Source organism: Neolamprologus multifasciatus, chromosome 18 (assembly GCF_963576455.1).
Source record: "Neolamprologus multifasciatus chromosome 18, fNeoMul1.2, whole genome shotgun sequence".
NCBI classification, from domain to species: Eukaryota; Metazoa; Chordata; class Actinopteri; order Cichliformes; family Cichlidae; genus Neolamprologus; species Neolamprologus multifasciatus.
Genome location: NC_140456.1, coordinates 2,428,639 through 2,445,271, shown reverse-complemented (window position 1 = coordinate 2,445,271; position 16,633 = coordinate 2,428,639). Strand labels below are relative to the sequence as shown.

The window sequence follows — 16,633 nt, the reverse complement described above, 5'->3', positions numbered from 1 at the left end:
CTGTTTAGTTTTCTGTCTTCATTTATGTTGGAAGTGATAACAGAGCTGTACGTTTTAATTTGTTTCCAAAACCCCGCAGTCAGGACATGCTATATTGTATTTAGCTAGAAGCTAGCGAGCTAACTTCCTGCTAACTTCTAACTCCGTTAAATGTCATAAATTCCGTTTTCATGGATGCCTGGATGTTAAACTCAATTGTTACACCTGGTAGAGCAGAACGCTGATCATTTTATTAAAGATGAAAGACTTTAGACAGTTTTTCAACTCTCAGTAATGCCATAGTGATCGTTTGATATATGGACCTGCAGCGGAGTTTAGGCCCAGACACGGCTAGTGACGTCAAACTTAACGACCGGATAATCTCTCCAGCAGGTAGTTGGATGTAGGTGGGAGGCGCACAGGAGGAGTCCCAATGATGTGCCCGAACCGACTCAGCTGACTCGGGGATTTGCCTCCGTGCTCCCACCGGATGTCTGAGCTCATCGCTCTGTCTGAGGCGGAGCCGAGGAGAAGACTCCTTTCATCTGTTTGCATTTGTGACCGCCGGCGAGGGTCTCTGTGTAACTTCTAAAACTTCACCACTTATATCAGACTTTTTTGTTATGAAGATTTAAATCAGCAAAACTTTTTTGTATCAGGTTGTAAACGTGTTTCTTTGTGCTGTCGGACTGTGGGGACTGACCGGCTTTGCAAACGTTCTCCCTGATCCTGAGTTTTTAAGTATCAGCTGCTACCTGCAGGCTCACCGTTTGCCTCCAATTTTGTCTTTGTTCACAAATTGGTTTGTTCAAAGAGCCTCGAAGTTCCTCAGCTGAACAAAACATATTTCAGTCGGCGTGTGATGAAATAACAATGTTTTCCTTTCAAAATAAAGCTCTGACCGGCATGCACTCTACAGATAATTGGATCATCCAGAGCCTCTTTGATCGTCCTTCATCTTTACAGGGTTTGTGTTGCAGCCGGTCAGTTTGATTGGACTCTTTTAGGAAATAAGAGCCCCGGGCTTTGTAATAAATGTAATAAATTCATACTTGACAAACTGCAGGGGCCTCTGGCCACGCAGAGACGAGTCGCACTGTAAATCCCCTCTGGAGCGAAGCGTGGTGATTGGCGTTTCATTTGGAGGCCGCCGGCGGCGGCCGAGGGGTGACTCGGTGGGACTCTGCTGACTCGGTTGAGCGATCTTGTTTTACCGGTGCTGACGTCCCGGCAGTGATTTAATTTGAGCCACAGACAGTTGCGATCAGAGAGGAGGGATGATCAGAGCTTCTGTTAAACAGATGTTACTGACAAATTCATACATCTGTAAAAATATGAGCATCAAAGAGTGAAACCTGATGAAAGTCAGAAATTTAATTACAGCAATCTGCCTACAGGGACCGATGGAGCTCAGCAGTGAGTGAATACTGATTTTATCCATCTGAGCTGCATTAACCTGATGAGTTAATGGAGTTCTGAATGGAGTTTAAGTTTTTAATTAAGGAAAAATATCTGAAGCTTTCACATGAATACAAACAAGGAAGAGCAGGAGAAGTGAATGAATGAATCAACACTGCAGTTCCTCTAACGTCCACTAGAGGCTGCTTTTAAAGGTGAGTCACTGCTCATAGACTTCCATTTAAAAATGAGCAACTTTACAGCAGAAATTAACAATTAGCAATGAACAAAATTAACATTCAACCTGATGCAAACAATATTTTTGGTCTTCTCTCCTCATATCAACAGTACAGAGGCCGTATTTGCTTACAACTCACCTACCTTTTAAGCTAGCGGAGGTGTAGCATCTTGGCTAAACAGAGTGGCTGAAGTGGACGTGTGCGCCATGTCTGTGCTGGAGGTGCAACAGAACTTTATCTCTTGATGTTTAACGTCTGTGTGGCGGCTGATAAAAGTGAAAGTTTAGTTTATCAGGATCTCCGTTAGCTATAGCGGTGCAGCAGCTGGTCTTCCCGGGATCCACGGAAGAATTTGTCTCGCTGGCTCATGCTGCTGGGAAATGATTAATGTTTATGTGAGGTTTTGTGTCTAAAATGTGCGCAGTTCTAACTGTAGAAATGAAAACTTAAACCTGAGCTGTGAGGTCTAGCACCGTCATTCTGAAGCCAAAAATGTCGTAATGATTGTTGACACTGGTCGTCTTTTGTCTGTGACAGCCCAAAGTCACACAGCATTCCCAGTTTATGGATTTTAACAGCGTAGAGGACGACCTGTTCTCCTGCTGGCCTGCATCTGTTTTATATGACTGTATTTAATCTGCTTAGAAGACTCGGGCAGACTAGAGTCCTTTATGCCCCCCCGGTGGAGTTCATAAAACTTTATTATTGTTTCTTTTTTCACTCACGGATGTGTCCTTGTTGAGTTAATTGCAAACTGTTTCCCTGATTATAAATGCTTTATGCTTCTCAGGGCGCTCTTGAAAAGATGTCTTCAGTCTCAATGAGATGACCTGATTAATAGATTGTTGAGAAGAAAGGGACTCAAAGTGGAGACAGAACAAATCACAGTGGTGTTTTTCTCATTCTGTTACAGTGTCACACATTTAAATGTAGTGTTTTACCGTACAGGTGGCTGAATTGGGTACGGAGACATTGTAGAAACCCTGTTAATAAAAAAAGTGCAAAGTAAGTCTTGACTTTAAGCCAAAATAAAAGCTAATTGGGTGAGTTACACCTGTGCAGGTGTAAACAAACGTTTTCTGTATCAGGTCGGGAGTCATCGCTGGAGACAGCTTCTAGTGGACATTAGAGGAACTGCAGCTGTAGTCAGGTTTCATTAGCCCTGGATGTTGGTCTCTCGGTCATAATCAGAGCTCTGACTTGACCAAACTGTGTGTGGACGCCGTATAAATAAAGGTTTAATAACAAAGGAAAGAAAAAGCAACAAGGTTTCACAAGAACTTTATTTATAGAAAAATGAAATAAAGTGAACAAAGGCAGCTGTTTTTCATCGTGTGGCTGATTATTGTAAAAATGGAAGCTGAGCTGTAATCAAACGTGAAAAAAGAAAAGCAAGAAGTGAATCCAAATATAATCTACTGCATTAAACTCTCTCAGCAACACAGAAGCATAAGTAGTAAGATATACAGGAAGTGTATTTTCAAAATAAGGCACAGCACTAATGTATCACGACAGCCCTATGAAAGCAAAGCCTCTAAAGAGTATCTGATGACTGAAACGTGGAAAACTTTAAATCCTGTGATCCTGATGGAGGCGGCGACCTCAGTAATCACTGCAGGAGAATAAACTCAGCGTGCTCACTGAACTTCAAAAGAACCTATGAATATCAAGCAGCAAAAAATAAAACATTCATACGCCAAAATCTCTCACAAACCTTTGAAGCCACCAACACCAGAGCTCAGACCGCCTCAAATCCACCACATTCAATTTCAGACAGTAATTACAGTCTGGCTAATGTCACTGCTAGAAGGGGCTGCGCCGCTCTCGACTCCATGCAAACTTTTTATTAGTTTTAGCACCAACCTGCGTCTGCTCCTCTATTAAACCTAAAGCTGCACCTAGCAAATATTCAATGAAACGCGTTTGACGGCTTTAATCAAACTTTATTTAAATTCTCTTGGACGTCCCAAAGTTTCTGATGTTGTTTCAGGAGAAAAACAAACATAAAGATGTCCGTTTGGGGGGTTTGGGGGGTTTGGGGGGTTTCGTGGAATGATGCCGCCAAAGAAAACACGGGTTACTCGGTTTAAATATTTAACCTGCTGTAAACAAAGATGTAAAACAACATGTATCTTTAACCGGTTCACACTGAGCGGCCTGGCGCAGATTTAAAGGTATTTTCTGTAAAAACTTTAAAAATGTAATGAAATCTTTAACCACAAGGTGGCAGTGTTCCAGCTCTAAACACTGCGCCGATGTTACAGTTTCTCTTTCTTTGACATTCTTAACACTTCCTGTGTTCTTCTGCATGTTAAGTTGACACTTTTACTAAATTTTAAACGGTTTTAAACCATCAAATGATTTAAGATCCTTTCTGAAAAATGTTTTATTAAATATGACTTCAAACGGAGCCCATAAAGTAATCTGGAAAGAGTTTAGTGAGGTCACAAACCCCTGAAACTGAGGGCTTACTTATAGAGGAGGCGCCCCCTGCTGGTCAAAGAATCCAGGTTTATTCTGCATTGGCTTCAGCAAATAGTTCCTAAAATTGGATATGTCACTTCCTGCTTGGCACCACGTCTCATAAACACTTTCAAAAACCTTCTCGGTGGCTTCTGTGAGGTCATTGGTTTATTTAAATTTAAAGCGCTGGCTGATGTCGCCTCCAACACTACAGGGTTTCCTTTGCACACTGAAACCAGCCTGACATCGACTCTGTGTTGGTGTCTTTTCCCACCAGGCTTCTCAGAGACCAGCTGAGGCCAGTTTTACCTCTCCGGTGTAAATATATATATATATGTATACTGTATATGAACATCCTGATAAAAAAATCTCAAACTTTTGTTGTATTTCTCTAAGTTCTCATCAACATCTGACGTCTTTCGTTTCCGTCTCGACCTCATCTGCACCTTTCACACTTTATGGACCTTTTATTTAAAGAAACCTGAATTTGTCTCCGTGCATCAGCTGATTTAAATATCTAGCGAACCTTTTAAATAACCAGTTGATATTCTGATGAATTTTCTGGTGTCAGTACCAACGTCTTCCTTTAAACAGTTAGACAAATAAAATGTCCTCCAATGATGTCGACCAATCACAGACCTTCTCTCTGATGTGTCCTGGGCCTTCTACTTCCTGTGATCTTCCTCTGCTATCCGGGTGGCACCAGCTTCCTCCACAGGCCCCTCCCTCTTGCTCTCCAGTGCGACCTCGGTGTAGGTGACCCCCTCTTCTGGCTTGCCCTCCTTCCCTTGGAGCTCGGCCTCGGCGCCGTCCTGGCCCTCGGCGCCCTCCTGGCCCTCGGCGACAACTCTCTCCTTCTTCAGCTTGATGCGGAAGGTCTCCTTGCTTGGAGCTTTCTTGGCGATGTTCTCTTTGAGCCGCTCGCCAGACTGCTTCAGCCGCTCGCCAGCCTGGTGCATCTTCTCCCTCCGCTCGGGCGGCATCACCTTCTCGCCCAGGTGGTGGAACTTGGTGCCCAGGTTATCTTTGGTTTTGCTCATGTTCTCCTTTGAGAAGGCGGCCTTCAGTGTTTCCGTGCTCTTCATGACCGACTTCTTGAGTCGAGCAGCTCGCGAGGGGTCGGCTTCTTCCAGACTCAGGTACTCCTCGTCAGAGGAGAGGTCGGCGGGGGCGTCGTAAGAGTCCGGCTCCATATCCAGCCCCTCCAGGCCGGGCCCTTTAGGGGACTTGGTGACGGCCACTGACGGGACCTCTGTATCACCCTGCAGATTAAATGAAAGGCGATTAAATATTAGAGATTTATTATCGAATGTTTTTATTATTCCTGTTTTTAACGATTCGGTGTTACTGTCCCATCTGCTGAGTGTAAAAAAGATTGTGCATCTCTAATTGAGATTAAAGAGTTCATTTCTACCTCATCGACTGACGCCAACCGTCTGAATCCTGTGTTTGTACAGACGGAAACACAACTAGAAGACGAGACTGTTAACAAAATGCAGGCAAAAGAAGACCTTTCAGGTTGTTTTGACCAGTGTGCTATCCCATGTGGTCACATGACCTCTCAAAGTTCAACCAAAATGTCCTTTTTGAAGTTTTCTGCAGTCAGAAAACAGATGAAAACATCTGTGCACCGCAGATTTTGTTTCCGCTTCCATGTTACAGACAGAAAACTTAGATTTTGGCTTTAGATTGAGACACGTTGGTGGTTACAGTTCTTAACAGAGCTTAAATGTCAAAGGAGCTTGCAAAGAAAAGTGTCTGGACTTCTTTAAGTTGCTAGGTTTGCCAGGTTTCACAATGAGCTCACCTGAAACTCTGGCTGATTGGGACCCACACCCAGTTTCACACCTTGGCTCAGGCGATTAGAGGATCATCAGGGGGTCCTTTTGTCCCTCTGTGGGGGGAAACTCCCACTAGGTTTATATCTGGGACTCTCCACCACTTGACCTTAGAACTGAAGAAGCTTCTCGGATGAGAGGTGAAACGTCTTCAAGCAACTTAAAGAAGTCCAGACGCTTTTCTTTGCAAGCTCCTTTGACTACAATGACCTGGATGACTGAGAACCTTCACAGACAGAGCTTAAATGTGTTTGTTCAGCCCTGAAAACATCACATGGACATAACTTATTTATTTTCTTGAGACTGATTTTATGAGAAACAACCCAACAGGACCCGTAATGATTTTCTGCTTCTGTTTCTAGTTTAGCTGAAGTCAGGCTAAAACACTTCTTATTTCTGTCCTGATGAATAGAGGTGAAACACATATCCAGTTAAAGCATCTGCGTCTGTGGAGGACAGACATCCATCTCAAATGTGCTTTAAAGATCTGGAGTTTGATTTTTATCCGTCTAAAGTGCTCATTAATCTTAAATCTGCTTGACTCCTTACAATTTTGCAGCAGGAGTCATCATTCATTAGCAAAGCGCCTCGTCTATCTCGGGATAAACACACGCAGTTGAAACCGATATCCATCTGTCTCTTCTATCCATTGAGGATAAATTACTCTGCTGCTCGAAAAGCTGAAAGGAGCTCGCACAGAAAACTCGATATTCCTCTGAGATACTCTGTGAGACTCAACCTACAAGCTCTGAAAACACCGGCAGCGTCATAAGATCCAGTTTTTCTATTTTTGCACATGGTGAGTAACCAAGGAAGCGGCTGGCAGGAACGACACCTGGAGCACAGAAATACTAACTACACCGCCCGGTGAAGTCGGACTTCTGGTCCCTGTTGGACTGGACTGAACTTCTTATCTCATTCTGTCAGATAAGCATCTCACATGTGAAACAGTGGCCGCAGTATACCGTCCACCAAGACACAGTCATGTTTTACAGCTCGTCCACGTCAGGAGACGAGGGGCGGGGGTGGTATACGCCCACGAGACACCGATCCCAGTCTGGACCTTTGAGTATTATGCTCTCTGTTCAACTTGATGATCAGAGCAAAATGTGTAGCAGACATGCACGCAGAAGATGCACTACCAGCAGGGGGCGATAGTGTATTTAAAGCCCAGAAGTTGGTAGCTAACAAAACTCATATGAAGTACATTGCAGGGTCCTTAATCGCCAAAGATTAAGCTAAGTGGCTAACATGTACATATAAGTTAATATTAGGGATGCACCGATACCGATACTGGTATCGGGTATCGGGGCCGATACTGTAAAATGTGTGTGTACTCATACTCGTAAAAGTTAACCGATACCATGAACCGATACCAACTTATTTCATTAATCAGAGGGTGGCTTGTCATTTCTGTTGTAGTTTTTTAGATTGGCCACTAGGGGGCCAATTATTATTTTATTTATTATTTATTTTAGAATTTTTTATATTTTATTATTTATTTAATAATTATTATTTTGTTTGTTTGTTTACAATATGGACACTCTGCAATAATTTAAAAGTTTAATTTATTCTCAAACCTAATTTGTATTTATTTTATTCCAAACAGAAGTGTTTATTTATTATTCTGAAAGCTCGAGACAGTGCCAATAGTTCAGTGATATTTTGTAAAATTACAACGTGGAGACTCTGCAATAATTTAACAGAAGTGCTTATTTTTCACTTGAAATTTTTTTGTGGTCATTTTTATTAAGATTTTATTTTTTATTGGCAGGGAATATAATAAAACCTGTCTTCCAATTCATTGTATTTGTGTGTGTGTGTGTGGTAGAAGTATCGTTTTTTGTACTCTGTATCGGCAAGTACTCAGATCCAAGTATCGGTATCGTATCGGTTTGAAAAAATTCGTTGCATCCCTGGTTAATATGTTAATAATATGTGTTTAAACCCTTTCCTGGGATTATTTTCATGGTGGCTTGAAATAAAATGTCCCTCTGCTGTTACTGCAGCATCTGCATGATGCACCGACGTGTCCGTGTCACGCTTTGCCATCATATCAGGCTGATCTGTTGATCTGTTACTTTAGCTTTCACTCACTGAACGATTTGCTAAAAGCTTCTCGCCTCAATTCAGGCACTAAAAATATCTCGGCTAGTTTTAGGTGCCAAAAACTGCTTTGCTAGCTCTGGGCACAAAAAACTGTTTAAATTCAGGTGCTAAAAACCGTAAAGAGGCTTTTTGTTGCTAGTTTGCTAATGCTAACTAACTTATTGTATTTTCGGACAGTAGAAGGAGAATTTGATGATAAAATAAATGAGAAAAGGAAAAGTTTAGTGCCCATGCGGGTTTTACAGCGACCAAGAGTTTGAATTGTTTTCGCGTCTTTACTCTTTCGAATGGCCGACACGACGGAGCAGCCGCTGGAGGAAGCTCGTCGCAGGCCTGCTCCACCTGCTGCGCCCTACAGGTGACTTTGGATGTGAAAGCCAATTAATCCTAATTAAGCCGTGGCCACCTGAGACGATGACACTCATTAATCAGGGCGGAGTCGTCAGAGCGTATCCACACGCTGTGAATGACACAATAATTACACCGGCAGGGAATGTGGGTCGAAGTATGTATTAATAACCTCGCCGGTAACGGAGGAAGAAGAAACGGAGAGAAACCATCAGAGCTTTTAATTACGTTAACACACTCAGCCGCAGTCTAATCCCAACCTTTATGCGTTTAAATCATGAACGGGGTCAGCCTCTAGTGAGCGTTAAAAAGAAACACAAAGCCACTTCCAAGAATCACTCGAACAAATTAAAGAACGACAAGAAAGGACAACAGAAACACGTAAAACAGGTAAAAAGAAACACGGAGAACCATGAAGAGTCCAAAAGCGTCTGCAGAGACGCACAAGTGACCACAAAGAAACACAAAACAACCAAAAAGACACAAAAAACCCTCAAGGAGAGGAAAAAACCTCTAAACAACTATAGACACATAATAAAAGAACAACACAAACAAAGTAAAAGCACAAAATGACACAAAAATGTCTTAAAAGTCAAATCAAATTACTTCAACATGACGACTGGAAGCAAAATAAACACAAAGAAACACATAAATAAAATAAACAAAGTATTGATGATCACTATGAGGCCCGTCGTGGTTAACAAAGCTGCACAGTGAAGCTGTGTTCAAATCTCAGCCGTGTTTGTGGCGTTTGAAGAGCTTCCTGCTGCGGCGCCTCCTGTTAGCAGGGTGACCTCCTTTAATCGTGTTTGTTCACTCCTCATCGTCTCCCTGCAGAAACATCACAAACTAAACGCCATCAGCTCCTCTAAAATTACACATTGTCCTCTGATGTCCGCCGCGCGCGCCACAGCGGCCCCGAGAGTAAACCGGCGGCCATTTATCTTTTTCTTATTACTGCCCACCGTCCGCCCGTCATCATTCAGCCGCCAGCAGGCGACGAGCGTCTCTAACAAAGCGCTCGCTGCTTCCTGGTTAAACAGCCGCAGCCGAAACTCTATATTAGGAGACGAAGGGAGGCTTGAGATTAACGACTGCACATCGGTCATGTGGAAACTCAACACTGCAACTGTCTGCAGAGGCCCCGCCCGGGACCGGGCTGAGCTACAGCCGGGCTCGCTGTGAAGAAGGACAGCAGTATCTCATGTGCTGTAGCTGGGGACACGCACAACACAGCAGATATGAATCATCGTCCATGTGCGGACACGGCCTGGGGCGCGGTCATCGAGTGAGGAACTGCTGTATGATTTAATAATGACCATCAAATCAAATCACTTTTATTGTCACATCACATGTGCAGGTACACTGGTACAGCACATGTGAGTGAAATTCTTGTGTGCGAGCTTCACAAGCAACAGAGTTGTGCAAAAATACAATAACGTAAAACAAGCAAAATATAAGAATGGCTAAATCTGAGACTAATAAACATATGTACAATATATAATAGTATATGCATTACTGGATCAGACAGAAACGGGAGGGTTAAAGGGTTCATGAGGAACATGATGAGTGCAAATTACCCATGATGCACTGGAAAGTAAGAACTGTATATGAACGATGGACATGAAACATGAAGATGGTTTGTGGACATGTTTTAGCTTCATGTTAGCATTTTGGCAGCTCCCATGTTGTAGTTAAGTGCTAAGTTAGCCGCTAATGTTAGCATTCATAGACTGTATAAGTTCATCACACAGACACAGATAACTGCTAATTAACGCAAAGTAACAAATAAGAGAGAAATGTTACAGTTTCACTCATCAACACAGTTTTTACTGCATAGCGCCTGTATTACCCCATATGGAAAAGAAATAGAAAAAACTTGTATGAGCTTTAGCTTGCTTCATATAGTGAATCATATCAGGCTTATATGATTTACTCATGAAAGTGGCCACTTTCTCATTACTTTCATATATTGTTTTTAGGAAGTTTCATTTATACAACTTTTCAAGGGATATTTTATCTGTTTTCATCTCTTTTCATACAAGTTTCACACAAGACAGATACAAACTTTATAAGATTTATACGTATCTTTTCCATATGGGACTGGTCAGAAGACTGCATTAAAAATGCTCCAACAGCAAACCAGAGATTGAATAGAAAGTGAAAACAAGCAGACAGCTAGCAGCTACAGCAACCTGTAACTGCGTCGGTGGGAAAAGGTCAGTCAAAAAGACACCACCCCAAATAATCCATCCATTCACTTCTGCTTATCCTTTTTTAGGGTCAACCCGAAATAATGCAAATGTTAAGTCTCAATACAACTTAAATAAAAACTAAAAACTAAAATAAGCCCCTCTGTAGTTATTATAACAGAGGAAAAAAGCAAAAGAAATATATGCAAAAGGATACAAAATTCATTTTTAAAAATTACGGAAAAAATTACAAAATTAAAGCTCATGACCGCAAAGACACGCAAAACAGTTATACATGCAAAACATACAAGACAAACTACTTTTAAAAAACCCACAAAACACACCAAAGTCATGCAAAGCTGCTTGAAAACATTAAAAAAACATAAAAGTACCTAAAAAGCTTAAATTTCAAAACATACATTTTAACTACTGATTTTATCTGTTTTGATTTTATATACTGTTTTGTTTGTTTGTTAATTAGTTTGTTTGCTTGTTTTAATCAATTTTAAATCATGCTTTTTATTTGTTTTTGTTTCTAATGTCTCTGTAAAGCACTTTGAATCACCTTGCTGTTGAATTGTGCTATACAAATAAACTTGCCTTGCCTAAAAAAAATGAGTTTAAATGATCACAGAAACATGCAAAATGTCCACCTATGTCACAAAAAGACCGCAAAACTGCACAAAAATGTTAACAAAGATACAAAAAACTACATGAAAACGACTTCAAGCAGACGTTAAACGAACAACTACACAAACTGTTTTTTTTGTTATTTCCAGAGTAAAAGTTCTTCTGAAACGACCTCAAAGAGATAAAAAGGTCATTTTCTTAAATACTGTAACCATGACAACCCGATGCTGCTCAGATTTGCAGCAGCGCAGAGACGTGACCTGGACAACCTGGAGGACTCTGACTTTCTCGCTCTGCAAGACCGTAAACTGTGTCTGCTCACAAACTGCCGTCAAACACAGGCAGGCCGAAGTTCAGCGGTTCGACCTGTGAAATGTGACGGTGCAGGCGAGAAGAACAAAACCCACCAAACAAAGTTGGAGTGGAGCCCATAACCCTCCACCCTCCCGTCTCTTTTTAAATACAGACTCATCTCACAGGAGTTTTTTTATCTTCTTTTATCCTTCATCTCTTTGGCTGCTCTTTAGCAGCCGGTCAGGTTGATTGACGCCTCGTTTCTCACCACATCCTGACCGCTGCGATAAGCTGACGTATCAGAGCCTGACTCTGGCTGACAGCAGTTTATGGCCTGTCCCTGCCGGCAAAGAGGGAGAACGCTGTGATCCCAGAATAGGCCCCTCTGTCACGGATCCACAGCAGCTGTTAGCAGCACACACAGAGCTCTGGTTACTATTCTGAAGTCTGAAGACATTATTGAGGACAGCAGGACCTGCAACTCACTGCTCGACTTATCTCTGCAGAGCTGCATGGAAAAGAGAGCAGGGCAGCTCCCACAGCTTCCCGCTGGAAACGTGTGAAGGCTGCTTTTTGATTACAGGCAGAAAATATTTTCTTTATCAGCTCTGATGGACTCATTTCACTGTGATCTGATGTCAGTCACGTCTATAACTCTGCAAAACTCATACAGTGAATCTGACAAGAAAAATCTGTAGCACTGGCATAAAACATAAAACACTAAAAAAGCACAAACACTCCAGTTTCAACCAGTGAGAACGAGCTCTGAACTGTCTTTGAAGTCAACCCAGTTTAAGACTTTAACTGTCTTCAACAGCTAAATGCAGACTTTGGCTTTTACTTGTCTTTGTACAGAAATAACGAGGCTAAAGGTTTCAACTCTGTGCTAACCCAGGATAAACACGCCGAATAAATAGGTCCAACTCTGATTGATCGATGATGCACCGCGCTCTGACTGAAGTACTCTTAAAACAACCTAGAACATAGAAATACCAGCAGCGTTTGGAGGATCAGTGAGCCGGTTAGTTGACACACAATGATGTGCTACCTGGAGCTATAGCTAGGCTAACGTGAACACAGTCAGTGGCTACATCCATGTTTGACACTATCTATGTTTGACACTTTAAATCTTATAGCTTATGATGCTAAAGCTTTAAAATACACGACACATACATTTTCATCCCAAATATAGTGGAGTAGAAGAAGAAAGCATCGTGACTCAGAAATACAATATTGTGCATTGTAAGATTAAAAGTACTGTAGTCTAATGTTATACATCTCAAGTTTTCAGTTTGGATTCAGGAGACAGACACTATCTCTATTTTAAGGCCTGCCTCAGTTTTAGCCTTCAAACTTTCCTTTTTGCTAAAGCATATAGTTCGGGCTGGATCAGCTGACCCTGAATCCTCCCTTAGTTATGCTGGAACTGGTGTAAGCTGCTGGGGGATTCCCATGATGCACTGGGAGTTTCTTCTTCACCCACTATGTGTTAACAGACCTCTCTGCATTGAATCATATCTGTTATTAACCTCTGTCTCTCTTCCACAGCATGTCTTTATCCTGTCTTCCTTCTCTCACCCCAACCAATCACAGCAGATGGCCCCGCCCCTCCCTGAGCCTGGTTCTGCTGGAGGTTTCTTCCTGTTAAAAGGGAGTTTTTCCTTCCCACTGTCGCCAAAGTGCTGCTCATAGGGGGTCATATGATTGTTGGGTTTTTCCTCTGTATGTATCATTGTAGGGTCGACCTTACAATATAAAGCTCCTTGAGGCAGCTGTTGTTGTGATTTGGTGCTGTATAAATAAAGCTGAATTGAATCGTCAGTAGGTGACATGTACGAGTCTGTGATCTACATCTGCGATCCTTTTAACGAGGACTAAACACAAGACTGTAAGTTCATGTTGCTGATTGTTAGCACCATCACTAAACAGTCTAAATGTTCCTGATTGAGATTTAAACTCCGACACAGCTGTCATCTGACAAAAGCTGAACTTATAAGGCCTGCAGCTACGAACACCGAGCCTTTGATCACCGTTATAAATCTTTCAGTTCACAGAAATGTTTTTTTATTTTCTGTCCATCATCCGACCAGCTCCTTCAGCAGAAAATCCCACCGCACTGCGGTTTCCAGCTGCCGTCTCTTCACGACTGTTTCACAGCATTCGGACTCTGTGCCCTTAGCTTTATTTTTCCAGCCCTTTACGTTCAGGGAAGACTCGACAGGAGCTTTTATTCTTGTAAATGTTGCTGTGCTTTCTAAATTAAAGAGTTCAGTCGAGAGTTTCTTATTAAAACTTTGAAGTGAAGCCACCTGATCTGATTAAGGTCGCCCACACTTTAGCTGAAAGTGCGCCCTCTCAACATAACGAGGATGCTTTTCTATTAATTGCCAATGTTTCGGAGTCGAGGGTTCTTATGAGTTTGAACTTAATCCGCCCTTCATCTCCTCACATCGACGCTCGCGCCTCTCACTGCGTCCACCGCTTAATGAACTGAGTCAGAGTTCATCCAGTTAAGATCGCGCTGCTTGGCACAGATTTGGTCTACTTCATTTCTCATGCTTAATCCTTCTCCAGCTCCTCGTAAACACAAATGTGGATGTAGCTCAGAGATCTTCTCTGGGGACTAAATTCAATTCAATTCAATTTTATTTATATAGCGCCAAATCACAACAAAAGTCGCCTCAAGGCGCTTCATAGATACAGAGAAAAACCCAACAATCATATGACCCCCTATGAGCAGCACTTTGGCGACAGTGGGAAGGAAAAACTCCCTTTTAACAGGAAGAAACCTCCAGCAGAACCAGGCTCAGGGAGGGGCGGGGCCATCTGCTGTGATTGGTTGGGGTGAGAGAACTTCAGATTTTATCTGCTTTTTTAACTCATTAGGTCTCAGTCATGCAGGTCTAGAGACCGTCAGCGAGTCCACTGTCAATCACTGGACACTGGAAAAGAAAAGGGGAGTTCCCATACTGGTTGGCGAGTTGTTGCTGTGGTGGTTATTCTGGTCTCTTTTGCTTTTTGTTGCTTAACTATCCTCTTAAAGTCTGATAAACCCTGAAATTACTCAATTCAGCAATTAGCCAGTTGCCCGTGCCAGTTATTTGCTGGTCATTTGATTAAGCTTGCTCTAATAAGAAGAGAGTTAGTGGCTCCCAACTGTTCAAGATTTCTCTCAAGACGTGACATCATTCAGAAAATTCAACAACTTTTGTGAGAAAGTCTAGAAAATAGACTCTTCTGATTTCCCGCGCTGAAATTTTATTTATTTTCCTTGTTTAACTAAATCTGTTTAAGTCCTGATTAGGGTCAGCGTCAGAGAGACTTTGTGCTACTGCACAACTATCTAACTGTACTGGTACCAGTTAGATAGTTTTACCACCAGCATCTTCCAATCAGACGTTGTCAGGCTGAAATGTAACACTTAAAACTCCAAACATGACTGTTTCTACTTTTCTATTCAGCTTCTAATGTGAAAATTTAAAAATATTCTGATTGGCTGGCTCATGAATCCTCTTCCATTAATTAGTTTATTGGATTACTGAGTGAAGACTGTTGACTTTGCTGTTATTTAGCTTCCCTTTAATATACTTTTGGTTTCTTTTGGTTTCCATTGATTAATTGTGTCCATTTAAGTCTTCAAAGATGTCAGTGTGGCACAATAATAAGTCTTTCTTAGAGAGAATCTAAACCCTGCAGTTAAGCCATTAACAAACAGGCTCGCTGTGGTGTGTTCAATGGGCAGAATTCATAAAGTCAACGTTTAAACGTCCGACCCTGAGAAACTCTGCTGACCTGGTAGATGACGACTCTGAACTTGTTGCGGGTGAGCAGCTCGTCCTGCGTGGACTCCACCTTCTTGACTCGGATGTTTTGCTTCTCCACGCGTGTCCGGACCTCCTTGACGTTGGCGCTGACTTTGCGGGTTTTCTGCAGGAGCTTCTCCACGGTGCCGCTGGTGTCGGTGTGGTCCTTTGCCAGCTTCAGGACGTCCCCCTGGATGGTCTTGATGTTGCTCTCCAGATCCTGCTGACGCTCCTCCATGCGCTGCTGGGAGGACTGGACGTTATCGATGATGCTGGCCACGCGCTCCAGCAAAGACAGGATGGTCAGGGCGCTGATGGGGTTCCCGGCCTCATCCTCCACCCCGGCGATCTGCAGCTTCTCCTGGATGCCTGCGCTGTGGTACTTGAGCTGATCCATTATCAGGACTCCTGAGATTCAAACTTAAGTTGTAAGAAAAGTTGTGGTTGTGCAGAACCGAACCAGGATCGTTGGGGTTACCGTCAGGGAGACCAGGGCAGCAGCACCAAGCACTTTGACCCAAACTCCAGTCTGGGGACGGGAGAGAGGAGCAAACTCCACCTACTCCTTTTAAAAAAGGCTTCAGATCCAAAGGGAGCCTGATTCAGTCGTCATCGGGATGTGGGCCAGGCGATAAACTTAGAGGGGAGCAGCAGTGCTCACACGAAACCCCCCTGCAGCTAAAAATAAAAACTCTTTGTAAGGCGACACTCTGACATTTTGGGAAATGCAAAGCAGGAGATGATGGAAATTCCCATTCAAGTCCCACTTTTCGATGCCAGCCCCACGCAAGACTGATGCATAATTTTCCGTCACTTTCACATGTTACACGCCAGCAGCTGTGAAACATGTACATCAGCAACAGCTTAGGAGTCACTCTGCAGGCCTGCAGGGGCGGATGCAGCGAAGTCCCAGTTGTCTGGTGTGATTACACAGCGCGGGAATGTTTAGGGGATTAAACACTGCAGCTCTGCCCTTTTTGCTTTCCCAGGACGACAGAGTCCAAACATTGACTGAGATTCAGATCTGAGGCTCTTTATAGAGATGACTGACAGCTCCAGAGCACGAGGACGAGTATCAGAGCGACACTATTTTAACACCCATCTGAAGCACCACCACACAGAGGGGTTTATTTAGTCTGAGCTGTTCAGTGTGCAGCACACGTGTGTTAACATGTTGTATTTAGTGCTCTTTGCTTCACAGTCTGACAGCATGAAACCAAACGTGCAGAAAAATAGGTGTTATGAGTTAATACACCTTCACTTAAAGCTCCTTCATCATGTACCAGCAAACTGAAAACAGTCTCACAGCAGTCTGAAATACTACAAAATGTAATCTATTG

The 16,633-nt window shown here is 42.7% G+C and overlaps 1 protein-coding gene across 1 annotated transcript; it reads right to left on the bottom strand.

Moving 5' to 3' along the window:
• Positions 1 to 2,881: 2,881 nt before the first annotated feature.
• Positions 2,882 to 16,622, bottom strand: cavin4a (caveolae associated protein 4a). The gene is made up of 2 exons (XM_085140930.1): positions 15,283 to 16,622; positions 2,882 to 5,341 (listed from the first exon to the last, which is right to left on the bottom strand). The coding sequence occupies exons 1-2, from the start codon at positions 15,688 to 15,690 to the stop codon at positions 4,745 to 4,747; spliced, it is 1,005 nt and encodes a 334-aa protein (XP_084997056.1). The 5' UTR covers positions 15,691 to 16,622; the 3' UTR covers positions 2,882 to 4,744.
• Between the last annotated feature and the right edge of the window lie 11 nt (positions 16,623 to 16,633).